The 22509-nt window shown below is 43.3% G+C and overlaps 1 protein-coding gene across 2 annotated transcripts in view; it reads left to right on the forward strand.

Moving 5' to 3' along the window:
* The first annotated feature begins 261 nt into the window (after positions 1-261).
* KCNH1 (potassium voltage-gated channel subfamily H member 1) overlaps positions 262-22509 on the forward strand; it is a 408948-nt gene continuing 386700 nt past the window's right edge. For both annotated transcript variants that reach the window (XM_075595705.1, XM_075595706.1), the window contains exon 1: positions 262-545. In XM_075595705.1, the coding sequence (XP_075451820.1) occupies positions 467-545 (79 nt within the window). In that variant the 5' untranslated portion in view covers positions 262-466. The remainder of the gene's footprint in view (positions 546-22509) is intronic.

Genomic DNA, 22509 nt, shown 5'->3' on the forward strand with positions numbered 1-22509 from the left:
CTGACCACAAGGTGGAGATGTGGGACAATCTACAAGGAGCCATCTGCATACTGTACAGCCCATTCAGCTGCTATCTGACCATGTCTTAAGCAGAAGCACCTGCTTTTAGTGTCCACACCCCATGCCGCCTGCTATTGCCAGGGGGGAGGTTAAGCAGAGCTCATTCGTTCCTGTAGAGGGCGCTGCGGCGACAGGTCCATGTAGCAAAGCATGCGGCAGTGAGAGGATGCCGGGTCCAGAAGGTGGGAGGCGTGAAGGGGATGAGTGGGGCTAGAGGAGGAGTAAATGAGGTGGAAGAGAAGTGCTGGAGAGGATGGCTGGGGAAGCTGCAGCCGCAGCTTCTGATGCAATAGCCGCTGGATCCCTGACAGGACCATGAGGACCTCAGAGAGGAACATGAAAGGAGCTCCGGCCCTTCCCATGCCACCAATACCCTGAAAGACCCCAGCGCTGGACTACAGCTGCCATGGCCATGGCAGGGGGGCGGAGAGGTCTGGTTGCCCCTCAGAATACATTTTTGGAGAACATTGTCCGGAGATCTAATGGTAAGGACTTGGAAAGCCATTTCGTTACTTTTTAACCTGTGCCCAGGACCTGCTAAATGTAGTCATTAGAAGGCAGCAGCCTGGAGGAAGTAATTGATGCAGGTGACTTAGCTGGCCAAGAAAATACTGGGATATTCCACCTAAATAATTTTCCAGTTCACCAGCGCTGGGATTTGCTGGGGTTTTTTTGTTGTTGTTGCTATTTAACGAAAACATACATCCTGCTTGTTAAATGACCCAAAGTGAATTATTGTGTTGTGTAAACCAGTATGAAGGATTACAATGGAAGGCAACACAGAACTAATGAGGGGACCAGCATTCTCAGAAGAGTGTAGGATTTGTGTTTGTGTCTGCCCTGTACAATAGGGAGAATTGTTTCAGTATTCATACTGTATCATGGTTGTTAAAATGCATGATGTGTATACGGGAAGCAGTCCTTGGGTAGAGAAGGTTTATTGGTAACCAATAACTGAACTCTTCCACGATCATCTCTGCACTACTTGCGTATCGGTTTGTGCTAGTGGTGGGAAACACATTTTTATATTCCATATCATTTGTATCAAGCAGTTTCTGGATTGGTTTTTAACAGCATTGGGTATAGTCCTTAGTCTACTTCACTGTTAGATTTCCTGGAGGTATCAACTGTATGTTGTAGCTTCATAAACCAACAGTATTGTAAGGACCAGTTTCCAGACCCCTTTGTGCGGAGACTCGCTGAGTCCCAAGCGCTTCTTCATTAGGGAAGCTTGGCTTTTGACCCCCTCTAGTGCTGAAGAGCCTTCCAACGCATTGTGCACTCACTGAGTGAAGATCTCCTCATCAACTATTGTTAAGTAGTAATCGTGAGTCTTCACACCATTTCTCCCATTCATTTCTCCCCTTGGCCTCTTTCCAAAGAGACCAGGGTGAATACAGAGACACGCACATGAGATTCGTCCTTGCCTACTGCACATCACACCCACCCTTAGGCTATGGGTTATCACCGTCAACCGCATTATTGTTCCTGATTTTAACATTTTTTTATACAGTACATTTTTATTTTGTGTTGAATTTTTTTCGTTTGGTTCAATCTGGGAGTAAATTGAAAGAAATTATGTATGTTCACCTTTAAAAAAGTTTCTCTTGTTTATCGCTTTTAAGATAATGTTTGGTGGAGATGTTATTTCCATTGAGGTCTTATCCTGCAATTAAATGCAAAATTGTGATGCCAATAATGAGATGCCATTTTAAGGGTGACTAGTCCTGACATGCTTCTACAGTAGCACCTGTAAGCCTACAAGGTATTATTGCTATTCAAGCATATATTTGATGTTTCCTGCAAGTTTTCAAAGTATCCACCATATCCTCTTGAACTCATCTATTGAACTGGGCAGAAGTGGTAGTCAGGTAGACTACACAAGGTCCTTTTCAGTCCTGATCATCTTCAACACTCAGCTGATAGACTCTAAGTACAGTACATGTATAGCAGAAGGTGATATTAAGTGTTTCACGTCTCACCTCTTAATTACTTGCACTGTTTCCAGTCTGGAAAGGTAGTAACATTAGTTTGTGGATACCCACATTTTGTTTCTAAATATTATTGGAACTACTTTGAATTGGTCATGTGTAGAAGTAGTTTGTCTGTTTATTGCATTTTATGCTTTACTACTTAAGTACAGTTAATTCATTTTCGATGATTAATACAGTGTGGTAACATGAAGCTATTGTTTAATATATGTACACTGATGTGGTCTACAAGTTTAATCTGCTATCCATTTTAGCAAGAAATATTTCATGTAATGTTGCTTGTTTAAGTCATTTAATTGAATATCACTTTTTAAAAAAATATTATACAGTAGGTAGGCATATATTGTATCAGAATGTTGAGATATTCTTTGTTTCGCAACAATATTTTTAAACGAAACTGTTTGTGCTGTTGTGTGTGGTCTTCTTGTGTATGCTCTTGCTGTTGAAATCCCAACCCTGATGTAGATGTAATATTTTGTTATGCATGTAATGAAGAACTCGTACTTAACAAAAATATCAACACTGTATGTAAAGTTCTCAAACAGTTTGGGTAGTGATTGCAGAAGGAAACAACAGCTCATAACTTAGTAAAGTGGACATTTATAAAGATTTATATTCTTAAATAAAATAATAAAAAATATGGGTTTTTTTTACATTTAAGGAAGTATAAATATATTTTAAGTACTAGAAAAAAATCTAAAAGTCAAACTCTGTAGACTATTTTAATTTGATTTTATATGTATTTTTGTTGTATCATTTGTTTACAATGTTCCGATGGGATAGAAAATAGTGTCCTTGCAGTTCTATATTTATGTAATCTCAAGAAACAGACCATCTTGATAATTCTGTTCACATTTACAATAGAAGAATGAAAATAAAATATAATTTATAAACATGTGACTTTTTTGGGGGGGGGGGGGGGTATTTAATTGATTAAACTACTTACACTATAGATTTCCAATGGAAAGCAATACATAAGAAGCTTTTTCCTTTTTAATCACAACCTCGTCAAATATTCTTGCTGTGAAGTGTTCAGCACATCAACCAAATGATAAGCCTTAATACTATACTGGGTTAGTAATACAGTATGTACAGAATACTGTATAGTTTTATAGTAGAGGATGCAAGTCCATGATTCTTGACATGATCATATAATGAAACCTCAGACAGGGCTAAGCAATAGGGTTTAATACAACTTAACACAATTAGGGGTTGTTGGCTGCCACTTTTATGTAGAATAACTGCAATAGCGCCTGCATTTCATTCTATTCCTATAAATGGGTGTAGAAAACTTAGTGAGTGAGAGAACCACTGAGAGTAAATGTTATGTACTTGCAATAGTACTGTACGTGGCACTATTCTTTATTCCAGTCCTACTTGTGACTTTATCATCCATATCTTCTCATATTTTTTATCAATAAATGGACTTTGTGGGAAAAAACCCTATGGACTTAGATCACATAGACATGATATACAGTAGCAAATAAGAGTCAGAATGGGCCTAATCACTCGTTGAGTCGCATAAACTAATCTCAGCTCATTCATTACACACTTAAAGGTCCACTTATCAAAGTCTCCAGACTGTTAAATCCATCAAAGCAAATAATCCTATTGCTTTCATTTTAGTTCAAAGTCCTAGTAGCCGTTCTGACCCTATTCTCAGTTACCTGCATTTCCTTCAATGCAGAAGGTTGCATCTTTCGTAGCTCTGGATATGCAGATTCATTTTAGGTTGTGATAGATTTTAGTGGACCAACTATAGATGAGATTAAAGTGTACAGAGCTTTTTAAACCTTATAGATTTCTTCTTGAAGAAGAAACCTATGAGGTTTGTTTGTTCTTTTTGAAGAAGATCCCTATAATGTTCAGTTAAAGGTAAAAATCCTGCAAATAATCTGCATATCCAGAGCTGCAAAAGGTTTCACCTTCTGCATTGAAGTCTATAATATTATTTTATTTGCTAAATCTGGTGCTGTTCTTTGCCCCAGTTTTGTGTTTGAGAGACTTTGATGAATACACTTTTTAGGGAGTGATCTTAAAGTTTTGTACAGTTCCAATTCTTTTAACCAATGTAATTGAAACTATGACTTAACTGCAAGAATAGTGTTTCTGTGCGAAAACACAGAAACACATCTCGCCGTATTCATTGAACAGTTCACGCATGTCCAATCAGTGCGAACATGGCATATTAGGTGGTGATTTGGCGTTGGATGTACAAATACAATATATGTAGTATGCAAAGTTTGTATGCAAATGAGGAAATCTTGCAAAGTTAGGGTTTCACAGGCTTTTTGCTATATTCCAAGATTGCATTTTGTATGGAAATCTCAATCTTGACCTCTATTATAGCACTATGCCTATTTTTTTTATATACCTGCAAAATACTTAACCTATTCAACCCAGGGTGAGAAGTTTTTAAAGAAGAATTATATTTGCCGAAATATACATGATATATGCAGAAATATGCAAGTATTGCAACAATTTGATTCACACCCTGAGGTGAATAGCTTAAGCATTTTGGAGGTATATAAAATAATTGTCAAATTGCTGTAATGGGCTTCCTAATTCTCCAAATAGCATCGATTTAATGTGGAAAGTGCATACAAATTAGTTTTTTTTGCAGTGATCTTCCTGCATAGATAATTTTAAATTAATATGACAAAAATTCAGAATTTTAGCGCAACAACTGACATGTCGTTTTTGTATGATCTTGCATGGCAAAACTCACAAGTTGATGAAAAGGCCCTAAAAGGAGGGATTTTTATCCGGCATGTTAGCATAAACATATCAAGGTACCTTGCTCCAATTATGCTGCATGTGCATCATTTTGTTATTTGAGGAATGACAAAGGAGTTAAATAACTCCATGATGCAGTCTGTCAAATTCTGATTATTATGGGGTTATGCATTGAACCACAGTAGTGCTGATCGAAAGGCACTAAAGCACAATAACTCCCTTTGAAGTCTATGGGAGTTTTTGTGGAATAGCTCCCTGATCTGCACTATCAGAGTTTAATGAATAACCCCCTTATTCCATCATATTCTCCCCATTATGTCTGAGGTGGTATAAACCTCACTGGCTAACCATCTGCATGATATATAAGAAAGTTGATCAGTAAGTTCCTTACACTTCATGCAGCTACAAGCAGAAATGGAGCAGGCACTTTTGTTTGCCTTGAGACTTCCACTGGGAATCATCAATCTCCGATATAGGGGTGTTGCACCTGATCGCAGGATTCAATGCCATTGATTTTAATGTGTTTGACACCTCGCATCAGAGCTTGATGAATCTGTCCCATAGACTTTCTGCTGACAATGGCCTATTTTTTTAATAAGACTTGTTTTTGCCATTTTAACGTAAAATAAATATTCCTTTCAATCACTGCATTTTTTGGGTGGAAGGGACGTTGAATGTTTCAGTTTAATTTAAGTGCAAATTAGGTCAGCTGGACATAGTTGTGCTTTATTTGTTGACCCACATTATTTTGTACTTTGCATGTGTACTTTTCGAGGTTCTGTTGTACATTAATTGTTTTTTGAAACTGCGACACTACAATTGCTTTTGAAGTGGAAATAAAGCTGTGTAGGTAGAACATGCACTTTTGTATTTTTTTTAAGGATAAGCATCATTATTGTTTAATCCAATTAGTTTTTTTGTGTGCGGGTCTTGATTTTAAAAAGCATCAAGTAAGCCATTAAAATAAAGCAGAACAAATTGGTGCATGCATGTCATATTCAATAGCGGAAATCCAACACAGGCTAGGTTCGGACTCGGAGAAAAGAAAAAATTTCACTCAGAATTTCCCCCAAATCAGTGAGAGCTGCAATTTGTACAAACCCAAATTAGCTCATCTTCTCGGACTGTCAAATTTGATAATCAATTTTTTTTTTTAGATAGTTTAAGAGTTTTCCTTTTCTCACATAGGAATATCATTTGTCTAAAAGGTGTTTTGGGACTTGATATCCTGAAAGCTACAGGACATCATTGCTGTTAAAGTAATTCCAAAGTTCAGTAACATTCGTAAAGATTCTTAAACAGATCCAGTACGAATTGTGTGTGTGTGTGTTTTTTTTTATACAACCTTTTGGAAACTAAAGGGTAATTTCTTAATAACCTATTATTGGGCCTTTAAAAAAAGTTGCGATGCAGTACCAGATTTTGTGATGGCCTGCACTTTCAAATGATTTATGCTACTGTATTATGTTGTAGAGATGTAGCAAATCTAATTCAGTTCATGGATGCAATGTGTTAATGCTACTGCATTATTACCACCAGTGCCATTGAAAACAATGGTAACGCATGCAATATATACAGTTATTTGGGGGGGGGGGGGGGGGGGGGGTTATTCCACATGAAGGGGGTTAATAGCATCTGCTACTTCTGTACAATGATAGAAATAGAATAAACTCCTTTTCTTAAAAATACTTAACTTCAACATCAATCACTATTGATAAAGTATCTGTTCTTTTTACAAAACATATGAGAATACTGGTAATAATTGGTCGTGAAACAAGCGTGAAAAAAAAATGCAGAGCAGACGGAGAATTCCCTGATGTTACATAGTTACATAGTTACATAGTAGATGAGGTTGAAAAAAGACATACGTCCATCAAATTCAACCTATGCTAAATGAGACAACAGATACTTTATCATATATCTATACTTACTTATTGATCCAGACTAAGGCAAACAAAAACCCCAGTGACATATCATCCAATGATATCTCATAAGGGGAAAAATAAATTCCTTCCTGACTCCAAGATTTGGCAATCGGATTACTCCCTGGATAAACATCCTTCCCATGTTTACTTATTTGGTATATCCCTGTATACCGTTCCTTTTTAAATAGATGCCCAACCTTTTTTTGAACAAATCTATTGTATCTGCCATCACAGTCTCAATGGGCTTTTCAGCACCATGGATGTGCATCCTCAATCCTTTTAATGCATCACTGCTGTAGAGAACATTCACAGGGCAGTGACTACTGACTATTTTTGATTAGTTATAATATATTGAGAGTGTACACACAGACCCTTGATTAGGTTTGGTCTTTATCTGACAGTTCTTATGCACAGCATGATTTCTCTTGTGATGTTTGGAGGGAGAAAGTGTCTGTAGCACAGGAAATACAAAGGACTCAGTATAGAATAGGTAGTGTATGTACCTGCTGAAAGGGTCTGCCTTGATGTGGGTGGCAGGCTTAACATGTTTTGGCCAAAAGGTTGAACTAAATGACCCATACTTGTTAGAATAAAATATATAAATGAACTAAATAACTTGTCATATTGGATGTGCATCGGGGAATCTTTGTTAACCGAGTAAGAAGACCGAGTGTCAGCAGGCTTTCTATTCTTTGCGTTTGGAGTGAGTAAAAGGGTCAGCAGCTGTGTGACAAAATTCAATGGAACTTGGAAGGGCTGTAATTGTGTTCTTATATTCCGCATTGCCTTTGTATCACAACATTTTCATGTTCAGTGGTTCCTGGATATGAAATACTGCATTAAAACTGAGGGGCAGGGGTGCAAATTAAATAGCAAGTGACGTATTTTATGATACTAAATGTACTTTTAGAAATAGGATGGAAAGACGAGCATCCTCAGTCATCGGTTGCTGCGGTTTATGTTACAGAAGTGTAAGTCACACATAACATTCATTATTGTTCAAATATGGCTTCATATCTTTTTATATATTGTTTCTGTGGATATATGGTAAGATTCAGCACTCCCCACCACACCCCAAACATTCACCTAAAGAACTAAAGAGGATAGTTCATATGGGCTTGAGCAGTGAATCTACCCCTTTATATTGGTATTAAGGTCTTTCATGATATGTGTTTGTTTATGTTCATGATAGCTGTTTGTGCACTATTTTGTAAGTTATATATTCACTGGAGATCAGGGGTGAGCAAACATTTCTCCGTGCACACCCCTGCCTGCTCTCTTCTGCGGCTTGCACCCCCTACCCATGATCGGCCCAGACGTCAAATGATGCGCGGGGTCATGTGACGTCAGGTTGCCGTGGCAATGTGACGTCACGTGACCCCGCGGCGTCCTTTGCCGCTGAGTTGCCATGATGATGCGACGCTGGAAGGTAAGGTAAGTGTGTTATAGAGGCCTCGCGCAGTCCCTGGCATTTAATTTAAATGTCTGGGGGGAGTGCGAGGGACCTCTGTAACTACCATGCCATCCCCAGAAAATCTAGCGCCCCCCCTTGTGGGCGCGCACCCCTGCTGGAGATCACTGTTAGTGTCCAATTTGTGCAGTGTACACACACACACACACACACGCATATATAGATATATATAAAATGGAAATATATATACAGTATATAAAACTAATTTACCCCCTTTTTTGGAAGACTACACTAATTTAGTTATATACACTTTTGAATTTTCACATATTTCACTTATATATTTAAGTACTAAGCATTCACATGAGGAGCGCCGAGGTGATTTTTTTTTGTGTGTTTTACAACTGAATTGTCTGAACTTTAAACCAGGTGTAATTTGTATGTTACAGAAAAGTCATTGTAGTAAACTACATCCATTATTATGCTATCATTGGACAGAGTAAACCAAGCCATAGCTGGAAATATTTTACCCTGTAATATGTCAATACATTTTACTAATGGATTCTGCATGTTACTGGAATTATTTATAATCAAAAAGCATAATGGACTTTGAAAGTAATGCTTTTGAAAGCAGCATTTAATTTCATTAGGTGTGATCATTCTACTGAGAAACCTTTGTTATTAGCAGTTTAAGCATTATATAATGTCCTTTGTTGCCAGCAGTTCTATCTCATTGCAGGCACCTGAAAGGATTGTTTACTCATTATAATCAGGCATTTATTGTACTGTATAATAACAAAAAATATTTTGACAAGCAGCACACATAGTTCATGTCTTTAATTGGGTGCATCTGTCAAACCCTGACCTTGAGTTAGGCTTGTGCAGTTCCCATCATGCCATACGCATGAGAAAATCTATTGGACCCATCCATTCTATGCACTAGTTGCAAGTTGGAGAACCCTGGACACCAAGTTCAGGCTTTGGACAAGACACTCTTCATTTGGCATACAACACTTTACACTGTAAATTCAGTGCAGGAATTAATTCTACATGCCCTGTTTGCCTATATAAATGTACTGTATATACTATAAGTATTGTGTATCCTTAGTACTCGAGCTGTACATAAGTGTTTATGCACACAGAAATTATAACTTAAAACTACTGTCCTCTAATAAGACAAACCAGATGAGCTGTCGTCCCACCAACGCGTTTCATGCAAGAAGCACTTTCTCAATGTATCTACTGTAATAAGTTGAGCCTCCACTCTACCCCAAATCTTCCCAATACTAGGAATTTCTTTGTTTGCAGCACCGTTGAGGGCACCCAGGCTAATAATGATGAGAGGAAAACATATATGTTTTCAGACACATGCATCAAAACTATTATATTATAATATCATATTTTGATATAATGGCTGTTGAGCTAAAACAAACCCATTTACTGGGATAGCTGAGGATTCGTGTTACTTTGGTAACTTTAAAAGCTGACCATCTTTGTTTGGCCTTATGTCAACTCAATGTCTCTTTGACGAGCGTGCACCTAGTTTCAGACTGCACATTAAGTAAACGTTATTATTTATTTGTTTTAATCAAACACAATCAATTTTATGCAAGTGTACGGTCAGTAAAGACGTAAATAAGCTGAAGTGTCCAGCCTTAATTATTATTATATACAGTTTAGCCACGCCAAACAATCTTCCCACAAGTAGACTTTTTAGCGAGCATCGAGTGCATGTCATTAGGATCTTCCTGCTGCCTCCACACTCCTTGTGGGGTGTCTTTTGCCATCAGGATCTCCTTTCTATGTTCAGCATTGCTTCTCCCTAGTGCCCCTGCTTGCTATTTATCCTCTTCTCTAGGTTGAGCGGGTATCATCCTTGTTCTTTACGTTGCTCAAATTGCGCTTCGTACAGTCTCTGGAACAACCAGGGTATTTTTGATTTTGGAATACATGGTGTTTTTTGGTAAATGTTGCCATATTTGAATATTCTTTGCTAGATGAGATTGTCTAGTATTTTCCAAGTTTTGAATATGACTGAATGTTTCACACACGTCTTTGAGGCAGACTAGGATAATCAGATCTCGGACCTTACATTGAAATGAATGCATAGTAAGTGTGGATAATAATGGAAGGGAACTCTAAGATTTACACCTACATCATATGTGGGCGTAAAGACATTTCTCTGGACTTCTCCCTTTGAAGCACCGTACAGTGGGATGCATATTTTAATTGACGGTTAAAAGCACAAAAAAAAAAAAAAAGCTGTGAAAAATGACAAAAATCTGAGAACAGCACCGACTTTTAACAAAATTATCCTTTATTTTTAATGAAAAAGTAAAAAAAAATTGTTTCAACAAGTTGTAGCAAGAAAAACAATGGCCTGTTCAAACAAATTCTAGAAAATATTTTCAACAATAATATCAAATGAAAGAAAGTGACCAGTTATTGTTCAGATTGCCCACTTAGACCTAGATTCATTAAGCTTTGTTTATTTAGGGCAAATAATGTGACGTTACCTAAAATAGGAATAGATTGCATTTTCGTGGAGCTAAAGCTGATATCCAGAAAGCTAATTAAATGCAAAAACACCCCTGTCTGTAGTAGAGCTCATAGTATACGGTTAACATCATGCTATTTCAGGATAACGTTACGTTACCTTTGAATAACATGACGCTATTTAAGTCTTGGTGTTGCCCCCATCCGGACACTGAAATAGGGCTTTGGAGGAGAGAAGAGGGAGGTGCAGGGAAGTAACACAATGTTATTTAAGCCATATTTAAACCTGGCGTTACGCCAATCCAGACAGTGAAAGGGGGCTTCAGTCTGTTTTTGTTTCTTTCTTTTGGCCTAATTCTGGGACAGGGAGGGAGTAACGCAAGATTTAGGTATGATCTACGGTAACGGTAGATTTAGGTATGACCTACGGTAACGGTAGATTTAGGTATGACCTACGGTAACGGTAGATTTAGGTATGACCTACGGTAACGGTAGATTTAGGCATGACCTACGGTAACAGTAGATTTAGGTATGACCTACGGTAACGGTAGATTTAGGTATGACCTACGGTAACGGTAACGTAGATTCCCTGTATTAACAGAGCCCAATGAATATGGTATGCTTATGATAATGTACCATTTGCATCTCGGTGTCCCCAGCGTCCGATGTGCCATGCTTTTCGTGTGACATTAACATCTCGTTATTTTCTGCGCTGCCATTAACGTGATGTTAAGTGGAGGTTAATGTCACGGCACATTGCCTGCCGGAGCTGAATGGATCTGGATCGCAGGGCTCACCTCCACCACAAGCCTCATCATATCAGGATCATTTATTTTTTACATTTCATTCCTAATTGTGTCAAGAGCACAATTGTTATGTTAATACATGGCATAGAATAGTAGAATCTCTGAACCATGATGAACTAATGTCACGAGAGCTTGCGACAGGCTGTAATTGTACACCAAAAACTATATATATAAATATATATATATATACCTGGGTTTGAACTGGGACGAGACTTAGATATGATAAATATAATTTATTCCTTGATAAAGGTGAACACAACAGATTATACAATAACTGGCAAAATATAGACACTTACGTAAAAGATGAAAATAATGAAAACAGTCCCATCTGAACTGGCAGTTTCATCCAGCAATCAGGAAATCATTCAGCAAACGAAGACAAAGGATATATGGGTGGACAGCAGTTTATAAACCGTTTGTCCCTCTATCTGTAACCTTAGGTGCCGAGACGGCTACCAAATGTCCCTTGGAAGCTTTTGAAGCTCATTTTGGGACTTCCAGCTTGGGGTAGCCCCCCCATCAACAAACCCTTTGAAGCAGGGTGGACAGTGTGAAGAGTCCCACTTCCTCTGGTTAATTCCTTTTGTCCGTTGGGCCAAGCATAAGCAATTAGCCCAATAGTCTTTGATGATCAGGTTTGTAAATTCTAGCCTTTCCTGCTCATCACCACAGGGGTTCCTCAGACTTAACCAAAAGTTCATATTTACTGCAAATCATTGCATAACTTCCGTTCCGTAATACACACAGTCAGGTGAGATATATTACTGCATTCTGGGACACCTGACGCTCGTAGAGAGACCCATCATTACATTGTAATATGAACATTAATAGAGATATTAATATCTGGCATTTAGCAGCAGTTACATATTCAATGTTTAGACTTCCCAAGATCGGCTTACTCTCGCCAATACACTTATGTAATTCTTAGCCGGTTCAGCCAAGGACATCTCATAGTATCCTTATATTTAATAAAGTTACTCACTTTTGATATCCTGTTGGGGAATACCTTTTGCTGGAAGGTGTGAATAACAAACCCTTCCCTTCCTTTTGCCTGCTTCCCGCATAAACAATTCCCCTGGGAAGCCAGGCTCAAATCTAGCAGGATATCCTATTTAGCATCCTACTGGCCACGTCAATAAACCTTTTGAAGTGGGCTTTTGCTTTTCGCATAACCAATTAGGTCAGTTACCTATTGATCAGGGCGATGTATCACACCTCTCTGTTGATATACACTTCCAGTGAATACTCATATGAGGCACCATTTGGCTCCTCATGCATTATAAAGACAGGCATTCTGCCTGTACATTAGCACACCATTATTAGCATTCTGCCTGTGTATTTCAAAAACTACAAAAAGTCACTTTATCAAAAATATATGTTTCTCTTATGACAACGTTATATTTTTAATATGTGTGTACTTGGGGGGTGACCCGGAGGCTGTACCCCAAGGCTCAGGGTCCTGGCTTACTCAGTTACCAAATTACCAGTTTTCAGGTAACTGTTTATTCAGCACTGCATATAAGATTAACCCCTTAAGTCCCAGTGGGTGGGTTATGCAGACCCTGATCCAGCAACAACATCATTTACACAGGGGAATAAGCATTTTCATGTTATTTAGCAAGGGTTAAGTCACAGTTCTGGGCCTCAGCCCAGTTAACCCCTTGTCTCCCTGGCGAGGTTAGAGGGGGGCCCTTGGGGGGTAACCCCGTTAATCCCGGGCCAAACCCTCCCTACCGCCACACCTCCCCTGCTCAAGGGCCCCTGGTACCCCAGCGGCCTCCCCATGGCCCTGGGATACCACTGGCGCTCTTGACGCACTCAATACGTCCTGAGGGATTGGCCTGGCAAAATTGTCCTCCGGCATTGACCAGTACACAGTGGATTGTAAAGTCCAGTTCCTGCAAAGCCGGGCATTTTCCTTTGCCTCCCTCTGCCCCCCACCCAGTGCCTTGGGAACCAAGTCCAGGGTGAAAGGGGCTCCTGTGCAGTCCAGGCTGCACACTGCCCAGAGACTGGCATGTCTCTGCATCTGCAGGAGACCAGCTATCCAGCACAGACCGTCGCTTCCCTGTCAACCAAGTCTGGGAAAGGGTTATGTCACCAGTCTGTAGGGACCCTACCTGCCCTGGCTCTGTGCCCACCCGTAGCTGCTCCGCGATACTCCTGACTCTCCTCCCTGGCTGCCTATCTACCCACAGCCCTTCCTTTGGGGACCCGGGGGAATCTGTCAGGGGGGTCACTCCTGGCCCGTCATAGCAAGGGACTTTCTGCCTACCTAGCCCATCCCTAGCTTCTGCCAGCTGCCTGACACCCCACTGACCTCCTATCTCCCCCTGCTCCACGGTGCCTCCCTGCCTAGCCTCCCCTAGGCCCAGCACCTCAGCCTGCTGCTTACCTCCCTGCAGCCCACCTGCACTCCTCTCCTCCCTGGGCAATCCTACCCTAGACCCTGGAACTACCTGAGTGCACCTACCTCCCTGAACTTGTCTCCCCCTTACCAGGGATGAGCTCAGGGGCACCTCTCCAGATGCAACCGCCTTAGCGCTTGGCTGGCAGGTATCCCTGGGGTGGCAAAAACTGGCCACTGCCCATGATACCCCCAGCCCATAGCCAGGCTGCAACAGGGGGTTGCTGATCTGAGAAACCCCCTGGGGCTCTGCCAGGGTAACGGGAAACTCTAGCGTCACTACCTGATGCTTTCCCTCCCTGGCTACCACTAGCCCTCCTTCTCTCACTGAGATCTGCAGCGGGCTACCTACCTGCAGCCTCCCCTCACTCCGCTTCTCCCTAGCTAATCCTAGCCTGGACCCTAGGGACACCTGAGTGAGGCCCTCTCCCTGACACGGTCCCCCCATTACCGGGGATGAGCCCAGGGGCATCTCTCCAGATGCAACCGCCTCAGCTCTTGGCTGGCAGGTATCTCTGGGGTGGCGCAAACTGGCCCCTGCCCATGATACCCCCAGCCCATAGCTAGGCTGCAACAGGGGGTTGCTGATCTGAGACACCCCCTGAGGCTTTGCCAGGGTAATGGGGACAACTGGCTGGCTCACTTGCTGCCTTCCCTCCCCGGTTCCCACTGGCCCACCCAACCCTCTCCCAGGCGATCCTACCCTAGAGCTGGGTGCTAACGGGGCTAGCCCCTCTCCCTGAAGCTGTGCCCCCATTACCGGAGGTGAGCTCAGGGTTGCTGGTGCAGATGCACCCACCTTAGCTCCTGGCTGGCAGGTAATCTGGGGGTGGTCTAACTGTGCCACAACCCCTGGTACCTCCAGCCCATAGCAAGGCTGCAACAATGGGGCTCTTAACTGAGAGTCCCCTTGCTGCTCTGCCCAGGTAATGGGGAAGCCTGGCGGCCCTAGAAGCTGCCCTTCCTTCCCCTCCCCTGAGAACTGATGCTGGCTACCTACCTGCAGCCTCCCCTCACTCCGCTTCTCCCTAGCTAATCCTAACCTGGATCCTAGGGACATCTGAGTGAGGCCCTCTCCCTGACACTGTTCCCCCATTCCCGGGGATGAGCTCAGGGTTGCTGGTGCAGATGCACCCACCTTAGCTCCTGGCTGGCAGGTGATCTGGGGGTGGTCTAACTTTGCCACAACCCCGAACACCTCCAGCCCATAGCAAGGCTGCAACAGTGGGACTCTTAACTGAGGGTCCCCTTGCCGCTCCGCCAAGGTAATGGGGAAATCTGGCTGGCTCACTTGCTGCCCTTCCTTCCCCTCCCCTGGTACCCCTATCTCCTGCCACCCCCCGGTCACCCTTATAGTGAAACAACAGGGTACAGTCATAGGGAAAAATAAGTCAGGGTCAGTCTGCGACTTGGTCTGGCTTACCTTGCTGGTCCCCGCAGAGACCGCCGCCTTCGTTGGTCCCAATTGCAGGGGGACTGGAGCGGCCGCCGCCGGCCCCATCTGGGCTGGGCAGCACCGGGCCACTGCCGCAACAGCGCCCGGGTTGGGTACAGGTAAAACGGTGCAGGACAAGGGTCCCAGGTCTTTGTGGAGGAACTCAGCTCCATGCAAACTTGGTAAAATAACCCCCTCCCGCAAACCCTGTCCCTCCCCCCAAATAAAACTGCCGCCGGCAGGATGCCGGAGTGGCGGCGTCTTCTCTGCCGCCGCTGGTTCTCCGCCGGGATCAGGTGGATGGCCGCTGCTCTCCGCCACTGTTGCTGATGCAGCCCGTCCAGGTTCTCCAGGAGACGTCCCGAGGAGGGTTGTCGCCCCGGCTGGGCGGGAGCCATCAGAGGATGCCGCTAACTGGGTCATCTTTTCCGCAGCTCGTGAGCGTTGGCCCTGAGGGGCTTCTTCGCCTGACCGCGCACGGTCAGGGCACTGGGCATTATTGTGGCCCATTGGTTGGCAGTGCCGCAGCAACTGCCGGTGCTTCTCCGCCACCGGTGGACTAACCCCAGCAAGGGGCAACGGAGTCCAGAGCGGAGTTGCCTGAGCGCCGGGCTCATTCCAGAGCTCCTCCGCCGCCGGTGGACTAACCCCAGCAAGGGGCAACGGAGTCCAGAGTGGAGAGGCTTGAGCGCCGGGCTCTGGGAGGGGATAAGTGGGTCGGATCATCGCCAGCTTCAGCTGCTCGAGCCGCTCTGCTGGGGACATCTCTCCCTGCGCAAACATCAGGGCCAGCAATTCTGGGTAAAATGGACTGGCCGCCGCAACGGCCAATACCTCTCCTGGTGCAAGACCACCCGCTCCCTCCACAAGTCTCTGCCGTCCCGGAGCTGGGTCCCTTCCCTGCTCTCCGGGCGGTGTGATGGTTACAGCAGCTGCAGCTGTGGATCTTTGCTCAGCCTGCCGGGTTTCATGCTCACCCATTGCTGTCTCTCTCTCAGCCTTGCTGGCTGCTGTTCCCCGCGCCGACTTGATGCACTCCTCTGGTCTCAGTGCCCGGCTCCAGTCAGACGGATGGCCGGCACTTTGGTTCTGGAGGAAATGCTTCTCACAAGTAGGGGAACAGTGAGGAGGTGCCATATCTTGTGTTATATGTTGTACACTGTGTGTTCAATATCTTTAGTCCCAGGAACTTGCAATTACCATCAAGTTCCCACTGGATCACAGTACCCCGCAGAATACTGTAATCCAGGTCCAGTTCAATCCCACCGCTGCCACCAGTTAATTACAAGCCTGTCACGAGAGCTTGCGACAGGCTGTAATTGTACACCAAAAACTATATATATAAATATATATATATACCTGGGTTTGAACTGGGACGAGACTTAGATATGATAAATATAATTTATTCCTTGATAAAGGTGAACACAACAGATTATACAATAACAGGCAAAATATAGACACTTACGTAAAAGATGAAAATAATGAAAACAGTCCCATCTGAACTGGCAGTTTCATCCAGCAATCAGGAAATCATTCAGCAAACGAAGACAAAGGATATATGGGTGGACAGCAGTTTATAAACCGTTTGTCCCTCTATCTGTAACCTTAGGTGCCGAGACGGCTACCAAATGTCCCTTGGAAGCTTTTGAAGCTCATTTTGGGACTTCCAGCTTGGGGTAGCCCCCCCATCAACAAACCCTTTGAAGCAGGGTGGACAGTGTGAAGAGTCCCACTTCCTCTGGTTAATTCCTTTTGTCCGTTGGGCCAAGCATAAGCAATTAGCCCAATAGTCTTTGATGATCAGGTTTGTAAATTCTAGCCTTTCCTGCTCATCACCACAGGGGTTCCTCAGACTTAACCAAAAGTTCATATTTACTGCAAATCATTGCATAACTTCCGTTCCGTAATACACACAGTCAGGTGAGATATATTACTGCATTCTGGGACACCTGACGCTCGTAGAGAGACCCATCATTACATTGTAATATGAACATTAATAGAGATATTAATATCTGGCATTTAGCAGCAGTTACATATTCAATGTTTAGACTTCCCAAGATCGGCTTACTCTCGCCAAAACACTTATGTAATTCTTAGCCGGTTCAGCCAAGGACATCTCATAGTATCCTTATATTTAATAAAGTTACTCACTTTTGATATCCTGTTGGGGAATACCTTTTGCTGGAAGGTGTGAATAACAAACCCTTCCCTTCCTTTTGCCTGCTTCCCGCATAAACAATTCCCCTGGGAAGCCAGGCTCAAATCTAGCAGGATATCCTATTTAGCATCCTACTGGCCACGTCAATAAACCTTTTGAAGTGGGCTTTTGCTTTTCGCATAACCAATTAGGTCAGTTACCTATTGATCAGGGCGATGTATCACACCTCTCTGTTGATATACACTTCCAGTGAATACTCATATGAGGCACCATTTGGCTCCTCATGCATTATAAAGACAGGCATTCTGCCTGTACATTAGCACACCATTATTAGCATTCTGCCTGTGTATTTCAAAAACTACAAAAAGTCACTTTATCAAAAATATATGTTTCTCTTATGACAACGTTATATTTTTAATATGTGTGTACTTGGGGGGTGACCCGGAGGCTGTACCCCAAGGCTCAGGGTCCTGGCTTACTCAGTTACCAAATTACCAGTTTTCAGGTAACTGTTTATTCAGCACTGCATATAAGATTAACCCCTTAAGTCCCAGTGGGTGGGTTATGCAGACCCTGATCCAGCAACAACATCATTTACACAGGGGAATAAGCATTTTCATGTTATTTAGCAAGGGTTAAGTCACAGTTCTGGGCCTCAGCCCAGTTAACCCCTTGTCTCCCTGGCGAGGTTAGAGGGGGCCCTTGGGGGGTAACCCCGTTAATCCCGGGCCAAACCCTCCCTACCGCCACAACTAATTCCATACAGTATTTAAAACCCATAACTAAACGTCTCTCACTTTATAATGTCATCACAAAGGACGTTCTACTGTATTATAAAGTAATTAAAATGCATTATGATGTGGTACTGTACAGTATCTGATAATAATAAGCAGAAGCAGTCCGAATTGTGGGTTTCAACTGTAGTTAGCAGGGACCCTTAACTATAACTTTAAAGCTGCAGTTCAGTCAATATCCTGCATGTGTGTTTTTTTTAATAAATCAGCTCTGTAGTAAGAAAAAATACTTTTAGCATTTTCTGTTTTTAAAAAAACAACTTTGAAAGACCATTTTTCTTGTATTCTATTTTAACAGCCATTTGCTAAGGCACTGCCCCTTCATGGCCTGTCACAAGCTCTGGCACACCCCTTTGTCAGCACTGCCCTCCCTCTAGCACTTGTCAGTGCAGGAATGCTCATGAATATTCATGAGCTTCCACTGCCAGTCAAGCAGATTATAAACAAATCCCAGCTTTTAATATGTCACCAAATTTCGACCTATCAATACATGGAAAACGAATTGACCTGCAGCTATACAGTTCTTTAGCTAATTAGAGATTGCACACATAAAACTATTGAAGTAAAAAAATAAATGTAAAAAAGTAAAAAAAACAAAAAAAGACTGAACTGCAGCTTTAATAACCTAAAATCTCAGAGGGAAATATTCTGGGTAGTGAAATACATTTTAAAACCTACCTGCTGAATTGAACACATCAGTTTTATATTACCAGCCATAAAACTGCATACAATATGCTGATGTGAATGCCTCAATATAGCAATGAGGTTAATATCTTTGTGTTGATCGAGCGCTGTCAATAGGTACATACATGGTTTCAAGTTTCCAATCTTCAATGTAATAACATTGTAACTTGTAACTATTTGGTGATATGGGAGAGATATATGATGAGAACAAAATCTCCTCAAATAAGAAAGGAACTGAGTCTATAATGCAGGGGTGTTCAACTCCAGTCCTCAAGCTCCTCCCCCCCCCCCCCCCCGCAACAGGACAGGTTTTCAGGATATCCCAGCTTCAGCACAGGTGCCTCAATCAGACGCACAGACGAAGAGGGACTGAGAGAGAGGGAGGTGTCATGAGGGGGAGAGAGGTGACAGGGAGACTAAGTGGTGGCATAGGAAAGAAAGAGGTGATGTGGGGGGCAGGTGGGACATAGAGGGTGGACATGAGAGGTGTGATGTGGGAGAGAGGTTATTGGGGGGAGAGGTGACATGAGTGACATGAAATAGAGAGGACAGGGGGGAGAGGTGTTGTGGGGGAAGAGAGGTGAAATGCAGGGGATAGGTCACGTGGGGAGGAGAGGCGAGGGTGAGAGGACTTGGGGGGGAAAGAGAGAGAGGGGGAGGGGTGGAGAAAGGGGTGACATTATACCCAATAGTGTGGTTTAGTGATGTAATCAAAATAAAAAGCAAAAGGGATGCAGAATGTGAGCCCATCACAAGGCATAATATAGTAGTTCTATGAGCTGTACGTATGTAACACCCCTATCTCCCCCCCCTACATGAGGGATAGATTGTACATGTAAAAAGTGAGAGATAGAACAGTCTCTGTGTTTGACAGTGTCCTGGAACCACTCTGCATATCTCCCAGGTTCTGAGGCAGCCATTGCTCCTCAGTGTAATGGTGCAACATTGTAACTTCTTTGTTGGCTGCTGAGCCGGTTGCTTAACAACTTTTCAACTGGCCGAGTGGTATGATCCAGGACCCCTGGCTGTTGGTCTCTTCCTGCCCCTTTTCCTGCATGTCAGGTCATATCCTCTTCCACATTCCACCAGCAGTCTGGAGCAGACATTTATCCCATCTCCCGGTAGAATGATCTTAATTTACCTCTCCCTCACTTATGCCACCTACCCCAGTCCCCCCCACCCTCTTTGTTGGTGTTTGCCTTTTACAATAAAAGAACACAAAGAAAGAAGGACTCAGTGTGCATCTAAGGCCTTGGCCATGTTTGGCGCTTGCTCGCTCTCGCTTGCTGCCGCTCGCTCTACCAGGAGCTTTTTGCTGTCCTTACAGAGGAGACAGCAAGCGCTTGGGAGGCGGGTATCACTGTGTGTGTGTGTCACTTGGTAGCTGTCAGTGTGTGTGTGTCACTGGGGAACGTGTGTGTGTGTGTGTGTGTATATTATATAATATTTTAAAAATTAAAAAAAAAGACATGTGAGAATAAATTATTTATTAACATTGTGCAACTTTGATAAATATATTCACGCACGCGCACGCACACGCACACACACAGGCACACACACACACACACAGGCACACACACACAGGCACACACACATGCATACACATACACACACACAATGCACACACACATACACACACACATGCACACACATACATACACACACAAACACACACATGCATACACATACACACACACAAAGGCACACATGCATACACACATGCATACACACATGCATACACACACACACACACACACACACACACGAGACATGGATCGGGGCAGAAGGGGGACAGACCGTCAGGGGGTGGGCGCGTCACTGGCCGGGGGCGGGCCAGTGACGTCACGGAGCTGGTTCGCCCTCATTGGGCGAACCGCTCACGTGACCGGCCTGTCTCGCCGGCAAGCGGGGGAATTTTAAATTCCCCCAAGACCTGCGCAGGTGAGCCCCTACTAAAGCCGCTCTAATTGCGGCTGTAGGGGCTCAGTGCTGAGCGGGAGCGCGCCTCAGCGCGCTTCTGCCAGCAAGCAGGTAACATGTCCGGGGCCTTAGGGGAGTGCGTTAACTACCTGTCTCTACCACTAGTCACAGTGTGCATGAGACAGAATAGACAGGGTTTAAACTTGTTCATAAGGATATAGGTGCTCAGCAGTTTACCTTCTGCATCTCAGGGTAGATGGTGGATTCTTGCCAGCTTGTGTGAGGGAGTTTGTGAACAGAAGAGGGCGCCAGGAACTTTTAACTTGTCTTTATTTAGAACAGCAGCAAAGTCCATACAAACAGGACTGGGTTTCAGCATACAAGTACAGCATCCATCCAGTCTCTCTCATTGCGAGTTAGTCCATCCCAGGTTCCTTCTTAACCCTGGGAATAGAACCAGATCAATCCACCCCACGTCCTTACTTAACCCTCAGAATGTGCAAAAAAGAAAATACGGGCGCTAATGTGTAATCTAAAATGTGAACTTTTTAAATGTGCCAATTGGCCATAGAAACCTGCAGCCAAACAAGAAGGGGTTATCCAAACCCCAAAGAACAGTGGAAAAGGAGACTCTGGCGCATGGAGAGTAACAATACATTTCTAGAATGTATGTTACCCTCCATGCGCCAGAGTCTCCTTAATCCTGAGAATAAACTACTCCCAACAGTAATGTAGATTCCTATCTGCACCTCTCTATGGGCCTCTTACATTTGAATACTGTCCCTATATACTGTAGAAACAAATAAAAGATGTTGCCTGCTGCTTTCCTGCTTTACAGGGTAGGAGAGCATGTAGATCTCCCTGATGTTATTTAGATCCCCATGTGTTATGGGGATCCTCCCTGGGGTCAGGTCTTCCCTGAGCATCTGGAGGTATGAGGGTCTGGAGGTATGGGGGTGCCCTGGAGGTCTGAGTACAAAAAGAGTGGGTCCCCACCTTTCTACTCAGGGCATGGCCAACACTGTGCCCCAGTATCTGGGCAGATTAACTGTTGCCACTTGGTCACACCACTAGGCATGTGACCCTCTAGCACCTTCTAGAGAAGCACAAGGTCAGACATGTGCCTTGGAAGTGCAACATTAGAATAACATAATTGAAACTAACTCACATGTCAGAGCCTTGTGAGGACTTAACCCCGACACTGCCTGCAACTACCAGGGCTGACATGCAGGGCAATGGGGAATTTCTAGCAGGGTGCTACATGTAAAAGAGCCATAACTCCGATCCTATCTGCCATCTGATTACATCACAAATTACCAGCCACAGTTGTGGGAATAAAGTAAAAGTTCCAATATCATTTTATTATTGAAGTAGAAAGTGCACTGTACATGCCAAACAAACTAGGAATGGCAATTACAGCGCAGTAATAATGCTAAAGGGAATTGACTTGTGGGCCATGATCAATATTAGATCAGTGACTCAGAGATCATTTTTAATCAAGTGTCACTCTGTGCATTTCTCTGCCTCTACAATGGTGGTCGTAATTAATCACAAGACTAGTTTACTCGTCAACTCAACCTCTGTTTCTTCTTGTACTGATAAATGCCTTTCTTCTTTATTCTTTAGATTAGCCCCATACTGTCTCCATTTTATTTATCTGCTTCTTTTTTTTATATATATATATATATA

The sequence above is a fragment of the Ascaphus truei genome, chromosome 4 (genome assembly GCF_040206685.1).
Source record: "Ascaphus truei isolate aAscTru1 chromosome 4, aAscTru1.hap1, whole genome shotgun sequence".
Taxonomy (NCBI): domain Eukaryota; kingdom Metazoa; phylum Chordata; class Amphibia; order Anura; family Ascaphidae; genus Ascaphus; species Ascaphus truei.